At 42.9% G+C, this 13,432-nt stretch overlaps 1 protein-coding gene across 3 annotated transcripts in view; it reads left to right on the plus strand.

The window, feature by feature from the left end:
• DOCK9 (dedicator of cytokinesis 9) overlaps positions 1-13,432 on the plus strand; it is a gene marked incomplete at both ends in the record, with an annotated part of 281,402 nt that overhangs the window by 60,768 nt on the left and 207,202 nt on the right. The window contains one exon of one of the 3 annotated variants that reach the window (XM_079721648.1): positions 5,757-5,918. The exons of the other annotated variants lie outside the window; for them this stretch is intronic. Within the exon in view, the coding sequence (XP_079577774.1) occupies positions 5,757-5,918 (162 nt within the window). Of the gene's footprint in view, positions 1-5,756; positions 5,919-13,432 lie in introns of those variants that run through there. 3 annotated transcript variants of the gene reach the window in all.

Here is a 13,432-nt window from a genome sequence, read left to right on the forward strand (position 1 = left end):
TAAATGTATATATAACATGCCATATACATAACATAAAATTTACCATTTTAACTTTTTAAGTATCGTTTGGTGGCATTAAGTACATTGACATTGTTGTGTAACCACCCATCTTCAGAACTGTTTCATCATTACAGACAAACCCTGTGTCCATTAAATAACAACTCCCCATTTCCTCTTCCCCTCAGCTACTAGAAACCACCATTCTACTTTGTGTTTCTATGAATTTGTCTATTCTAGGTACCTCGTATAAGTGGACTCATATAGTATTTGTCTTTTTGTGATTGGCTTATTTCACTTAGCATAATGTCCTCAAGGTTCATCCATGTTGTAGCATGTGTCAGAATTCCTTCCTTTTTAAGGCTGAATAATATTCCATTGCATGTACGTACCACATTTTGTTTATCCATTCATTTTTTTTTTTTTTTTTTTTTTTTTTTTTTTTTTTTTTTTTTTTTTTTTTTTTTTTTTGCGGTACGCGGGCCTCTCACTGTTGTGGCCTCTCCCGTTGCGGAGCACAGGCTCCGGATGCGCAGGCTCAGCGGCCATGGCTCACGGGCCCAGCCGCTCCGCGGCATATGGGATCCTCCCAGACCGGGACACGAACCCGTATCCCCTGCATCGGCAGGCGGACTCTCAACCACTGCGCCACCAGGGAGGCCCTATCCATTCATTTTTTGATGGACACTTAGGTTACTTCCACCTCTTGGCTATTGTGCTGTTATGATCATGGATGTATATAAATATCTCTTTGAAATTATGCTATCAGTTCTTTTGGGGATTGACCCAGAAGTGGAATTGCTGGATCATAAGGTAATTCTCTATTTAATTTTGTGAGGAATTGCCATACCCTATTTCAAAGTGGTTCATCATTTTGCATTCCTACCAGCAAGTAAGTTGGTTTTCTTAGTGCAAACTTTTCTTCCTTTTGGAGATCTATTTTATTTGAAAAGTTGTTTAACTTGGTCTCCTGTCAAAAAAAGGAGGATTCTTTCCCCCTTTTTTGGGAGACTGGTCATCTCTGGAAGACCACTGCCCTCAGTTCCATGGAGCCTGATTTGGTTGCTTCCACTCCATTTGACCTGGTCACCCAGTGAGCATGCAGGTATTCAGAGCATCCCACAGGGACTGGCTGCCTCCTTAATACACCAGCACCAACACAGAGATACCTGTGTAACTTTGCCTTCTCTGCTTCTGAGAATGATTTAAGTACCACTGTTAGCAGCCGACCTGACTCCAGTATTTTATGTGGTCATGACTTTAGAGATACATTTTTTTTTTTTTTTTTGCGGTACGCGGGCCTCTCACTGTTGTGGTCTCTCCCATGGCGGAGCACAGGCTCCGGACGCGCAGGGTCAGCGACCATGGCTCACGGGCCCAGCCGCTCTGCGGCATGTGGGATCTTCCCGGACCGGGACACGAACCCGTGTCCCCTGCATCGGCAGGCGGACTCTCAACCGCTGCGCCACCAGGGAAGCCCTAGAGATACATTTTTTTTTTTAAAGCAAAATTAATTGTTTCACCACAGTGGGACAGACAGGAATGCAGACCGGAGCTCTCTCAGGGGTCTGACACCCTCCTCTGCACCACTGTCCCTACACCCACCTTAATCTCTGCTCACCTAGAGGTAACAGTCCTGGCATTTCAGTGTTTTGAGGTGGGAAAGATAAACGATGGATAAAAGTTTTTGGATACGTGGTAAGTCTACCCACTCTCCTACAATCAAATTTTAAGGTTTATGTTCCTGAAATACACAGTGGTGGGAAAGTTTTCCTTTTCCTTATTTTTAAAAAAGACTTTTATTTAATAACACTTCCATAATTTCCCTTATTTAAAAAAAAACTTTTTTTAAAAAAACACACACAGAGACACACACACACAAACACACACACACACCACCCAGGAGGGTGTGAAAGGCTTGTTACTCACATAATGAAGCACTCTGAGGAGAGCAGGGCTGTACCCAAGCACGTCCTAAAGAGGCGTGGCTTGACCGAGCAGGGAAAGGAGACTGGCTTGGGGGGTTTTGTGGTGGTTGGGGGGCGGGGCAGGGGTGAGGGTTCCTGAGAGTGGTTTGAATTTCCCACTGGCACTAAGGGAGGGAGCCAGCCTGGCGCTCCCTGTCCTTTGCCCACAGGGGAAGAAGGAGGGGTGAGACTTAAGAGCTGTTAGCAGTAAAACATCAGAAATGGATTCGGGCTCTTTGTTGTATTCACATACAACAAAATTCACCTTTAAAAGTGTTCTTTATACAACACAGGGAGTATAGCCAGTGTTTTTTTAGCAGCTATTAGTGGAATATAACCTTTAAAAATTGTGAATCACTATGTGGTACGCCTGTAACTTATAATATTGTACATAAACTGTACTTCAATAAAAAAAAGTGTTCAGGGCTTCCCTGGTGGCGCAGTGGTTGAGAGTCCACCTGTCAATGCAGGGGACACGGGTTCATGCCCTGGTCCGGGAAGATCCCACATGCCGCGGAGCGGCTGGGCACGTGAGCCATGGCCGCTGAGCCTGCACGTCCGGAGCCTGTGCTCCGCAATGGGAGAGGCCACAGCAGTGAGAGGCCCGCGTACCGCAAAAAAAAAAAAAAAAAAAAGTGTTCAATCCAGTGGTTTTTAGTATATCCACAGACTATATATTGTGTATAGATAGCATGTATGCTAGAAACACTAATTTCCGAACATTTTCATTGCCCCTAAAAGAAATTCCGTACCCACTAGCAGTCCTCCTGCGTTCCCTGGTAGCCACAAATCTATTCTCTATCTCTATGGATTCGCCTAATTCTGGATATTTTATTTAAGTAGAATGGTATAATATGAGGTCTTTTGTAACTGTCTTCTTTCACTCAGCGTGACATTTTCCAGCTTCATGCATGTTGTACCGTGCACTGGGACTCCATTCCTTTTTATGGCTGAGTAATATTCCACTGTGTGGTCATACTGTGGTAGTTAGTCATAGTAAAAGATGACTGACTTGGAACATCTGAGGGTGAGGTGTTGATGGGAGAGCCAGGTATCATCATTAGCAGGAGAGGAAGACATGGGCTTGGATCTCAAAGGGAGTCAAGGGCAGACATCCAGTCTTGGATGTTGTATAAATTAGAGGCGGCATTTCAAGATGTGAGAGTAAACGTGATCTCCAAATTGAAATATGTACTCTGTAGGTAGCTGAAATGGTTGCCAATAGATACCATCCATCTATTCATGTCCTCTGATGGAATTCATGGTAATTATCATTTTAGACTAATCCAAAATCATTATGATGCAGAAGAATCAGTGAAACCAAACACACTTTTTGAATGATTCATTGTTGTCATGCTTCTATTAGCATGAAACTCACTTTTGGGCCTTGTTGAATCCTTTGCTTTAAACGTTTTCTGTTTTTCTTGCCCACTCATTTTGTTGGTTGGAAAATGATACAAGTTGCTTAAGTGCTTATTAATGTATCTTTAGGAAACATTTGTTTTTCCTCTGAATGACTATTAGGAAATTGTTTCATTCTCTTCCATTGTTTTAAGTATTAACTTAGGTTCTTTTTTTTTTTTTTGCGGTACAACGGCCTCTCCCGTTGCGGAGCACAGGCTCCGGACGCACAGGCTCAGGGGCCATGGCTCACGAGCCTAGCCGCTCCGCGGCATGTGGGATCTTCCCGGACCGGGGCACAAACCCGTGTCCCCTGCATCGGCAGACGGACTCTCAACCATTGCGCCACCAGGGAAGCCCTTTTTTTTTTTTTTTTTTTTAAGTAAATCAAATAGGATATACCAGCAGCTTCAAATTTGCTTGGTTATCATTTATGATCCTTTGTAAAGTTCAAACATAATCTTTTATATATTAAGTAGTATTTGCTGGCTTCTGTACCCAGGATGTCTAAAATAAGTAATAATAGTAAATTAAGTTTAAATTTCTAGGTATCATCTTTATTTATATTGAATTAACTATTATTTTTTAAATTGTTCCCCTTATGGTACAGAAGTTAAGTTAGTTGGTGAATCTTCTAAAATCTCAAGACAGACAATTTTTAAGCCAGGTGTTTAGTTTTTTATAGTCTATAGGATTCAGTTTCTGTGTAGGTAAGTTTCCATGTTATTTATCTGCCAGCACTGGGATGTCACATGAAGACTTAGATCTGATATCAGGGCTTGGGTGTAATCTTGAATACTGTAGCTCTTTTTTTTTTTTTTAACAGAATTACCATTCTGAAGCTGATTGCTTTTGACCACATATAGTTATTCTGGTTTTGTTTGTTTGTTTGCTTTGCATGTGGCCAGTATCTCTACTCCTTTGATTTCTATAGCTATTTGATATACTGCATAAAAATTCAGGAGATAGACGAAGCCTAGACTTTTGCTTATCTATTGGGCCTAATAGGTAAACTAACCATAGAAAGCAGAAATTTTAGAATTATGTGACTGGTATTCTCTAAAGATTTGCTTTCACTACATTACACAGGTTTCTGTTACCGACCTGCAGGTACTCAATTATTATAATTCACTCTAACTTTGAAGTCTGTATATAGAAAATGAAAACCATCTGTTGCCTTGTGAAGGAAGGAAGAATATCAGAACAGATTTTAAAAGAGCAGTAACTCTTTTCTAGATGCATGTTGTAGGTGGGAGGGGTTTCCCCTGTGTGTTCATCGTGGTCTTTTTACATAATTCGCTTTTCATTTTCTAGAAGGAAAGTGGCAAGAGTCAACTTGATATTATATCAATGACGAGCTTTCCTATCAGCCATCCCCAAAGATATGCACAAGGTAGTATAGTGTTACTGAGTTCAGTCTGCAGTGGAAGGACCTGAATTACTTATGCACCAAAAATAATAACCTTGTTGCCTGTGGGACTTCAGTGTGCATTTACCATTGCATACCAGGGAGCTGCTTCAGAAGGTGCCAGGTAATCCTGTATCCAGCTTCTCATTTGCATCTTTGGGTACCAGGCATGGGAGAATTCTTCTAAGCAGTGCAAACTTGCTAGCCCCCTCTCTAGCAAAGAGTGGAAATGGGCAGAAGTCAAGATTGACACAGCAATTTCATGTTCCCTTGTGGCTTGCTGTCAGCAAGCTGTTACCCACACACGCAAAAGGTTGTTTGAAGTGGGCTTACACATGTTTCCATAGCAGCAGTCATCTTAGTGATTCCTCTCGTTTTTGGACTTTTTTTTTCTTTTGCTTCCTTGTTCCTCGCGGATGCAGGATTAAACAAACAGCATATTTAGGTCAAGGAGAGAGATGTTTGCTAATATAGATGCTAGGCTAAGCATTCTGGGAGAGAGGTTTCTTGCAGCAGATGAACATTCTTTGTGCCTTCCAGCAGCATCTGCAGCAGGGTGGCTGTCTGGCACCGTCTTTTTCATTTTGGGCAGGTTCTGAGATTCAGAAGAATCCCAAGCAAATCACAGGAGCCGGCAGTTTTCCAGTAACCACATGTAAATCTTCTGCTTATTTGTTTTTGGTATTAACAGTGAAGGAATCTATTGGAAAAGCAATACTTTAAAGGTTTTGGTGCATCTGAAGGTGTGTCATCTTGTTTTTGCACCACCCCTCCTGTTTTACACCCGGAGCTTGGTTTTTTTTTGTCAGGCTGCTGGGCAGAAGCGGAATCTAGTACAACAGCTCGGAGCTTCCCTTCTGTTCTGGTGTCGGCAACTGCCTGTCATGAAGATGGTGCAGTGGGAGGCTGCTCTGAAGAGCCAAGGAAGATGATGTGGAGATGGAGTGGAGATTGCTAGAGACCTGAACATCCACACCTTGGGGATGGGTTGTACTACTAGTGTGATTCTGTTTAAAGGCATCCGCACCGTTTTTGAAAGAAACTGTGCTTATATGTGCAAACAGCAAGGAGAGAATAATGCCCTTGAATACACAGCATACAATTGGACAAAAGAAGATTCAGAACTATTGATCTCCTCCTGTCTGGTAAATGCTGTCTCTTAATTAACAAGTAGTTTGCTGGTGTTAGGATAAACTAGTCTTTACCTGTAAAGCAAATATATTTATTTCAGTATGCTTATATATATGTAGCTTGTGTGTATGAATGGGTAATTAGTGGCCTTAAAATTAAATTATGAAGTGCCTGTTTGTATGTGTGAGAATGTCATGTGTTAATCAAACCTGAAATACATACAGAGAGAGCAGCTGGAGTCAGATATTTGGTTACAGACCAGTTTTCTGAGTTAGCTTTATGAGCTTACATGTTCTTAGTATAGTTCTAGAAATAATACTGGGCAAAGCCTGTATTTAAGGTCTAATATAGTGAACCTTCTCCCTGTGATGGTGAATTACTCAGTCCCTTTACATCTTAGCCTTTTACTTGGCTAGATTTTCCTTACTAATGGCTTGTGGTTAGTCCTTTGAGTCAGGGGGAGAAATGTAAAGGGAACATGAGAGAAAACTGTAATGTAATGGGTGTGAGAAAAATATTTACAGTTTTATTATTTTAAATCCAGCTATTTATAATTTTGTGGGTGAAGGCTCTTGAGAGTAAAAGGAAGCTTAGCTGACGCCTCTGTGTTCTTTCCTCCTTTCCCAGTGCACAAGGAGGTGTCAAGTCACAGATGGGTGTGCCTCTCCATGGCCTTCTCACAAATACCAGGCTCATGAGAAAGCTACATATTGGTCTCCTCCTCCCTCAGGATGCCTTGCCATTTTTCCTTGTCCTTCTCACAGTTTTTGTCAAAACGAGTGGGGAATAATACACATGGGAGTTTCTGTGTGTGTGGCTGGCCAGCAGGATCCCGGTATGGCGAGGGCAGGGTGTGCGGAAACCCCAGAACCGTTCCTGGTCGTTAGGCTGCCATCTGAGACTGAGAGGCTGGCGTGCCATATGCACCTCCGGATCGTACCAGGTCGCCCCAGCCTTGCAGAAGCCCCTAGAGGGGATGTGTTTTGTGGAGAGGCTTATGTGACGTTAGCTCTCAAAATCCTTGGGAGGAAAGAAAAGGAGGATATCACATGAGCATCAGATGCGTTTTGGAAGGCAGTGAGTGTTATGCATGGGTATGGAGTTTAAGTGGTGCTGTTTTAACTACTAAATATTTTAAACCCGAAGGTATTTTGGGATATGCTTTTGAGAATAACTGGTATCAGAGATTAGAAGGACTGGCTCATTACAGTGTCTGTCCCAGTAGTGTAATCCATAACCCTGACAGCTGTAGGACTGCTTGGCCCGTGATGCCAGCGCCTCTCCCATGCCACCAGCTTCTGCTCCCTCAGGCCACACTGACTTTTGTTTGGTTAACCTGCCTTTGGGAGACTCTGCATGTTTTTCTTTTTCTTTTATTGTGTGAAGGAATTCTAACCTGCCAGGGCCTTTGTTGGTACTCTGGGACTGGATTCTGAAGCACTGGTCCTGTGCCTTTGGTCTGATGCTCTCTGCCACCACCCTCACCCACACCAGCAGACCCCGAAACACAACGGGACTGTGTGTGCATGTGGCCGAGGTGCTGTGGGTGGAAAGATGCACCCTCTCCTCCAAACTGGTCTCCCTGGCCCTCTCCTTGACCCCATGCCTTCTTCTCTACGTGGCAGACAGTGGTCCTTCGGAAAGGAGAGTCAGACCATCCTTCTTCTGCTCAGTCAGATCCAGAATCCTTACGGGGGCTTCCAGGTCCAGCCCCAGCCTGCCCACCGGACCCTGTTTCCTCCTCGTCACCCTGTTTCCTCCTCATTCTCCTCATTCCTCTCTCTCTGGCCTCTTCTCCTGGGATCCCTACTCAGACGTTTACCTGGTCCACCCCCAGCCTCCTGCAGGGCTTTGCTCAGATCTCCCCATGGCAGCAAGGCTTCCTTGACCACCGGTGTAATCCTGCTGCACCCCCAGCGTACCCTTCTCTGGGTCCCCGCTATAGTTTCTTCATCATATTGATCTCAGCTGACATACAGTTAGGCAAGACTAACAGCGTGAGTGTAGTAATGGTAATTAGTGCTGTTACTTATGGTACTTACACAGGAACAAGATTTATGATGGCAGGGATTTCTGTCTGTTTTACTTACCGCTGTGCCCTCAACAGCCTGAACAATGCCTGATTCCTAGTAAGTGCTTGGCTAATAAGTGAATTCTGATGAAATGGTTTTATGGTCCTGAACTTGAACTTGGAGAAGCTGTTGAGAAGATAGGTTATCTTCTAAAACCAGTCTTTCTTGGAGCCACCCGAAGAAGTTATGTGGTCCAAGGCTGGCCGTTCCATGGGTTTGCTACGATCCTTGAGTGACAATTGATAATGCTATCTTTGGATATTGTCCACACTAGCTCTGTTGAGACCTGGCATGGGCATTTGAGGACCTTCTCATCCTTTGGTTTGATCCAGCCAAACCCTTTATTAAGGGAGCCCTGCCCATCGGCCCTCCCTTGGGCCTGCTCCATGCAAAGTAGGTTGACCTTCTCATCAGGCAGATGTGGGTCCTTGTCAGGCGCCTCAGCCTTGGTGGGGAGGATGTCTGTCCTTCTTCCAGCTCAGGTGGTGACGCCAGCCTGTGGCTCGACCTTAACTGTCAGCAGGTCAGCGCTGTACTTCACTACTCCTCAGGGTATAACCTCCACCCCGGCAGCTCAATGCATAACAAACCTTGTGGAGGAAAAGTAGTGTTCATGAAGCTACCATTCTTCTAGAGACTCTAAAATACCAGAGGTAGCTGCCTATCTGTCAGAAACCCACAGGGGTGGACTGGCTCATTTGGGCCTCAGAGGAATTGCTGCTCCTGAACTAAGCTTTGCATTTTTCTCTTGCCCACACTGAAGGACATCATAAGAAACATCCTTACAAAAGTGATGTCTACTATGAGGGTGTTGAGGGCACTATAGTGTAGTGGCTAAGAGTGGCGACTCTGGAGCTAGCCTTCAGGGTTTGAGTCCCAGATCCACAACTTGCTAGCTGTGTGACTTTGGGCACTTTACTTAACCTCTCTGTTCCTGTTATCCATTAAATGCAGATAATAACAGTGCTTACCTCATAGGGTTATTAGATGAGTGAATATGTCTAAAGTTCTTAGAACAGTATTTTGCAAGTAAGTTAGTGCTAATTGTTAGCAATTATAATTCTTTCTATTTTTTAGTGTTCCTTTTATGAGGATCCCTGGAAGAAATTTCTTGTCTTCATGCTCTGAATGGTTGTGCTTTTCCTGAGGAACTACTTCGTTTTTATTTTATATACATTATGATTCATGTAACTGACCTCAGCCACCTCTTCAGTTGACTGTTAAAAGAAAGCTTATCTGGGCTTCCCTCATGGCTCAGTGGTTGAGAGTCTGCCTGCCGATGCAGGGGCCACGGGTTCGTGCCCCGGTCCGGGAAGATCCCACATGCTGCTGAGTGGCTGGGCCCGCGAGCCATGGCCGCTGAGTCTGTGCGTCCGGAGCCTGTGCTCCGCAACGGGAGAGGCCACAGCAGTGAGAGGCCCGCGTACTGCAAAAAAAATTAATTAATTAATTAAATAAATAAAAGAAAGCTTATCTTTTAACAGTTTCACAATATGACCCGATTCTAACAGATACATAGGCTCTTTCAAAATGATTTGTTTTATATTTCCCTTAAACTTTGCTTCTTACTTTCCTGTATGACTATTTTATGGCTGTCTGCTTCTTCTCATCTGCTTATTAAAATACTTTTAATCCTCTTCTGTATGTTTTTATGTAAATCACTTTAAATCCTTTTGAAACAAAGCAGAGTATGAATTAATAAGTGAATAGAGAACTGTAGTGAAGAACAAACCTTCAGGGTGGCTCTGAAGCAAAATCAGATGTCTTTTTTTAATGTTAATTTAATTCCGTAAAAATCTAATTTTATTAAGCTTGCTTTTTTTTTTACGTTTTGTTTTCACACAAGTTGCGTCTTTGCTGTGCCAATTGCTACATCAGAGTTAAGACAGTTTTATATAATATTCACTTACAGCACATGTAGTGCTTACGCTACACGTTACATCTTCATCCGTTACTAAAAATCACCTGGGTGACTTCTTTAAAAATTAAACTATAGCTCATTAAAAATCGGATGTCTTGAGTGCAGACGTTAGCTTTATAGTAAGGCTGCAGCTGTGCAGTCTTGTACAGGAAGGTTCTTTTTATGTCTAAAAGGCATGAATCAGCCCCGTGGCGGGTGGTACACTGGGAAAAGGGCTTATCTGGAAGTTATGGACTGACTGAATGTCCAGTGTGCCACACTTAGATTTTGATTAGTAATTCTGCCACAATGGAGGGACAGGATTGAGTTGGAGTAGATTGTATTCTTGAATATAGAGTTTTCTAACTATATTCTATACTCTATATACTCTATATTCAATGGAATGTCCAGGTTATTCAAGAAACACCCTTGAGTGCTTCTTTGTGCCGGGTGCTGGATGTACAGGAATGGTGAGGAAGCTGAGGTCCCCACTGGGGGAAGCTGACACAGGACGCACAGGGCACGGTCAAGGACGTGAGGGCTCGGCTTGGCCCAGGCACCTTCCATGAGGAGGGGCAGCTTGAGCTGAGACAAAACACTTGTAAATCCCATTTTTCCTTGTCTGTGAAGGTTTGTGATGCACCCAGCCCTATTGACTAGGACTTGGCCTGTTTTACTCATAGCCAGTAATAGAATCTTCCTCTCTTAATGTTTCTGTGGAGGAATTGAGGACCTGTGGGATTATGCTGTACCCTGTTCTCTTTTTGCCAGTTGTAACTGACCTGAAAGAAGTCACTTAGTTATAACCTTGATGGCCACTGGGATTTTGTCAGTAGCTTCATAGAGAGCACGTTGCTGCAAGTCACAAGGAGAGCAGAAGACAAACTTTCTTGTCCTCAATTTCTTTTGTGACATGTTGGGATAATATATTGATAATTTTACCCATGGTAAAATGATAGTTAATCTTTTTTTCTTACCTCCTTAAAGCTTTGAAGTTTTTCATGGTTTTCCTATTTCAAGATGTGCTACACGTCGTCAGCGTGTTCTCAGCCTTTACTGCTGTGTAGGATTTTATCAGACCACTTTAGTCTCCCCAGGCTAAACAGTCCTTCCTAACGTAAAGCACCTATTGGCTTTGAAAATCCTTTGGTTTATCGTATGTGCACTGTGCAAAGAGAACAGAGTTGAAGGTGATATGGCCATAAGAGCCTTCGAGCGGTCCTGCTTGTGCGTGCCTGTGCGGCTGCAGGCGTGGGTGGGTTGCAGGAGGGTAAGGGGAGATAATGGTATAATTGATGATGACGGGCTAAGTGAAAAGTGGTATAATACCTGTCAGCTTGAGGCAGCGGGGAAAGTAAAGGCTGGATCTTTATTTTTTCAGATGTTCTCTCATAACTGTTTCTTGCACTATTACAAGTGTCTTGAATTGTAAGAAAGCGGAAACCTGCTTGGCCACCTCTGGAGCACTCCTTTGGTTCTAGGTCCGGTCACGGGACCATGGCTTTCGGTACGCTGTGTTTTCCATTTTATTTCTAATATCCTTCCTAATGATGCCCAGTGGATTTCATTGCCTATTTTGATCACAGCAGTAAATTGGGCTGATGTTTTCAAGGAACAGTCTGCTCTGATTCCTAGATCCATTTCCTGCGTCCTGAGATTGCATTGCTCTATTGATGCTGCTTTTTGTGAGTGCAGCCAGCATGAGCTAGCAGGAGCGAGTATTGTACCTTTCCCCGGTGCTTTTTAAAAATTTACCGTCTTTTTAATATTTATTAAATCATAAGCAGGAAATTTAACATTCATTGTAGAAACTAAGCGTGCTGTGTTTGCTACACAGAGGTAACCACTGATACAAACATTTTGAGGCAAAAACCTTCAAGAATTTCATCCATGTATAGTGTTGTTCATAAAAATTACATATATAATGGGTGTCTATGGACTAAATTTTGTTCATTCCCTCCACCCCCAGTTCATATGTTGAAGCCCAAATCCACAGTATGACTGCATCTGGAGGTAGGGTCTTTAGAAAGTAATTAAGTTAAATAAGGTCATAAGGGTGGGGCCCTAATCCAGTAGGACTGTGGCCTTCTAAGAAGAGTAAGAAATCTCTCTTTCTCTGCCATATGAGCACACAGCAAGAAGGCAGCTCTCTGCAATCCAGGATGAGGGTCCGTACCAGGAACCGACTGACCATGCTGCCACTCTGACTTTGAACTTCAGCCTCCAGAACTGCGAGCAAATAAATTTCTGTTGTTGAAGCCACTCAGTCTATGGTATTTTGTTATGGCAACCAAAGCTGACTAATACATAACAATATACAGGTTATTTTGTTCTATAGTCTTGTTCTTTGCTTTAAATAGACATCACAAACATCTATGTCAATGAGTATACCTTTATATCTAATTCTTAATGGTGTCATTTCATCGTATGGATGTGTCTTAGTTTATTCGGGCTGCTATAACAGAATAACATAGATTGAGTGGCTTGTAACAAACCTTTATTTCTTATAGTTCTGGAGGTTGGGAAATCCAAGATCAAAGCAGCCATAGATTTGGTGTCTGGCGAGGACCCACTTTTTGGTTGTTAGATGGTTGTCTTCTTACTGTAACTTCATGTGGAGGAGGGAGTGAGGGATCTCTTTGGGGGCCTCTTCTATAGAGAACGCTAATCCCCCTCATGAGAGTTCCACCCCCAAAGGCCTCCCCTCCAAACACCATCACGTTGGGAATTAGGTTTCAATATATGAATTTTGAGGGGACACAAACATTCACATTGGAGGAAATGACATTTTATTTAACTTATATACCCACTATCCCATTTTTTTCCAATTGTAAATGCTGTGATAAACATCTTTGCATATGTACTTTAAAACTTGTCAAATTATTTTCTTAGCATAGACTTCTAGACTTGGAGTAGCTGGGTCAAAGTATATTTGCATTTTTTTTTAAGTAGGTCTTTATTGGAGTATAATTGTTTCACAATACCGTGTTAGTTTCTGTTGCACAACAAAGCGAATCAGCCATATGCATACATATGTCCCCGTATCCTCTCCCTCCTCCCTATCCCACCCCACTAGGTCATCGCAAAGCACGGAGCTGATCTCCCTGTTCTACGCTGCTGCTTCCCACCCGCCAACTATTTTACATTCCGTAGTGTATATATGTCGATGCTGCTCTCACTTCGCCCCAGCTTCGCCCTCCCACCGCATGTCCTCAAGTCCATTCTCTATGTCTACCTCTATACTCCTGCCCTGCAACTAGGTTCATCAGTACCATTTTTTTTTTTTTTTTAGATTCCGTATACATGTGTTAGCATACGGTGTTTGTTTTTCTCTTTCTGACTTACTTCACTTTGTATGACAGACTCTAGGTCCATCCACTTCATTATGAATAACTCAATTTCATTTCTTTTTATGGCTGAGTAATATTCAGCCATAAAATATTGTATTGAAGATGTGCCACATCTTCTTTATCCATTCATCTGTCGATGGACATTTAGGTTGGTTCCATGTCCTGGCTATTGTAAATAGTGTTGCAATGAACATTGTTGTACGTGT

This window comes from Hyperoodon ampullatus, assembly GCF_949752795.1.
Source record: "Hyperoodon ampullatus genome assembly, chromosome: 16".
In the NCBI taxonomy this organism is placed as follows: Eukaryota; Metazoa; Chordata; class Mammalia; order Artiodactyla; family Ziphiidae; genus Hyperoodon; species Hyperoodon ampullatus.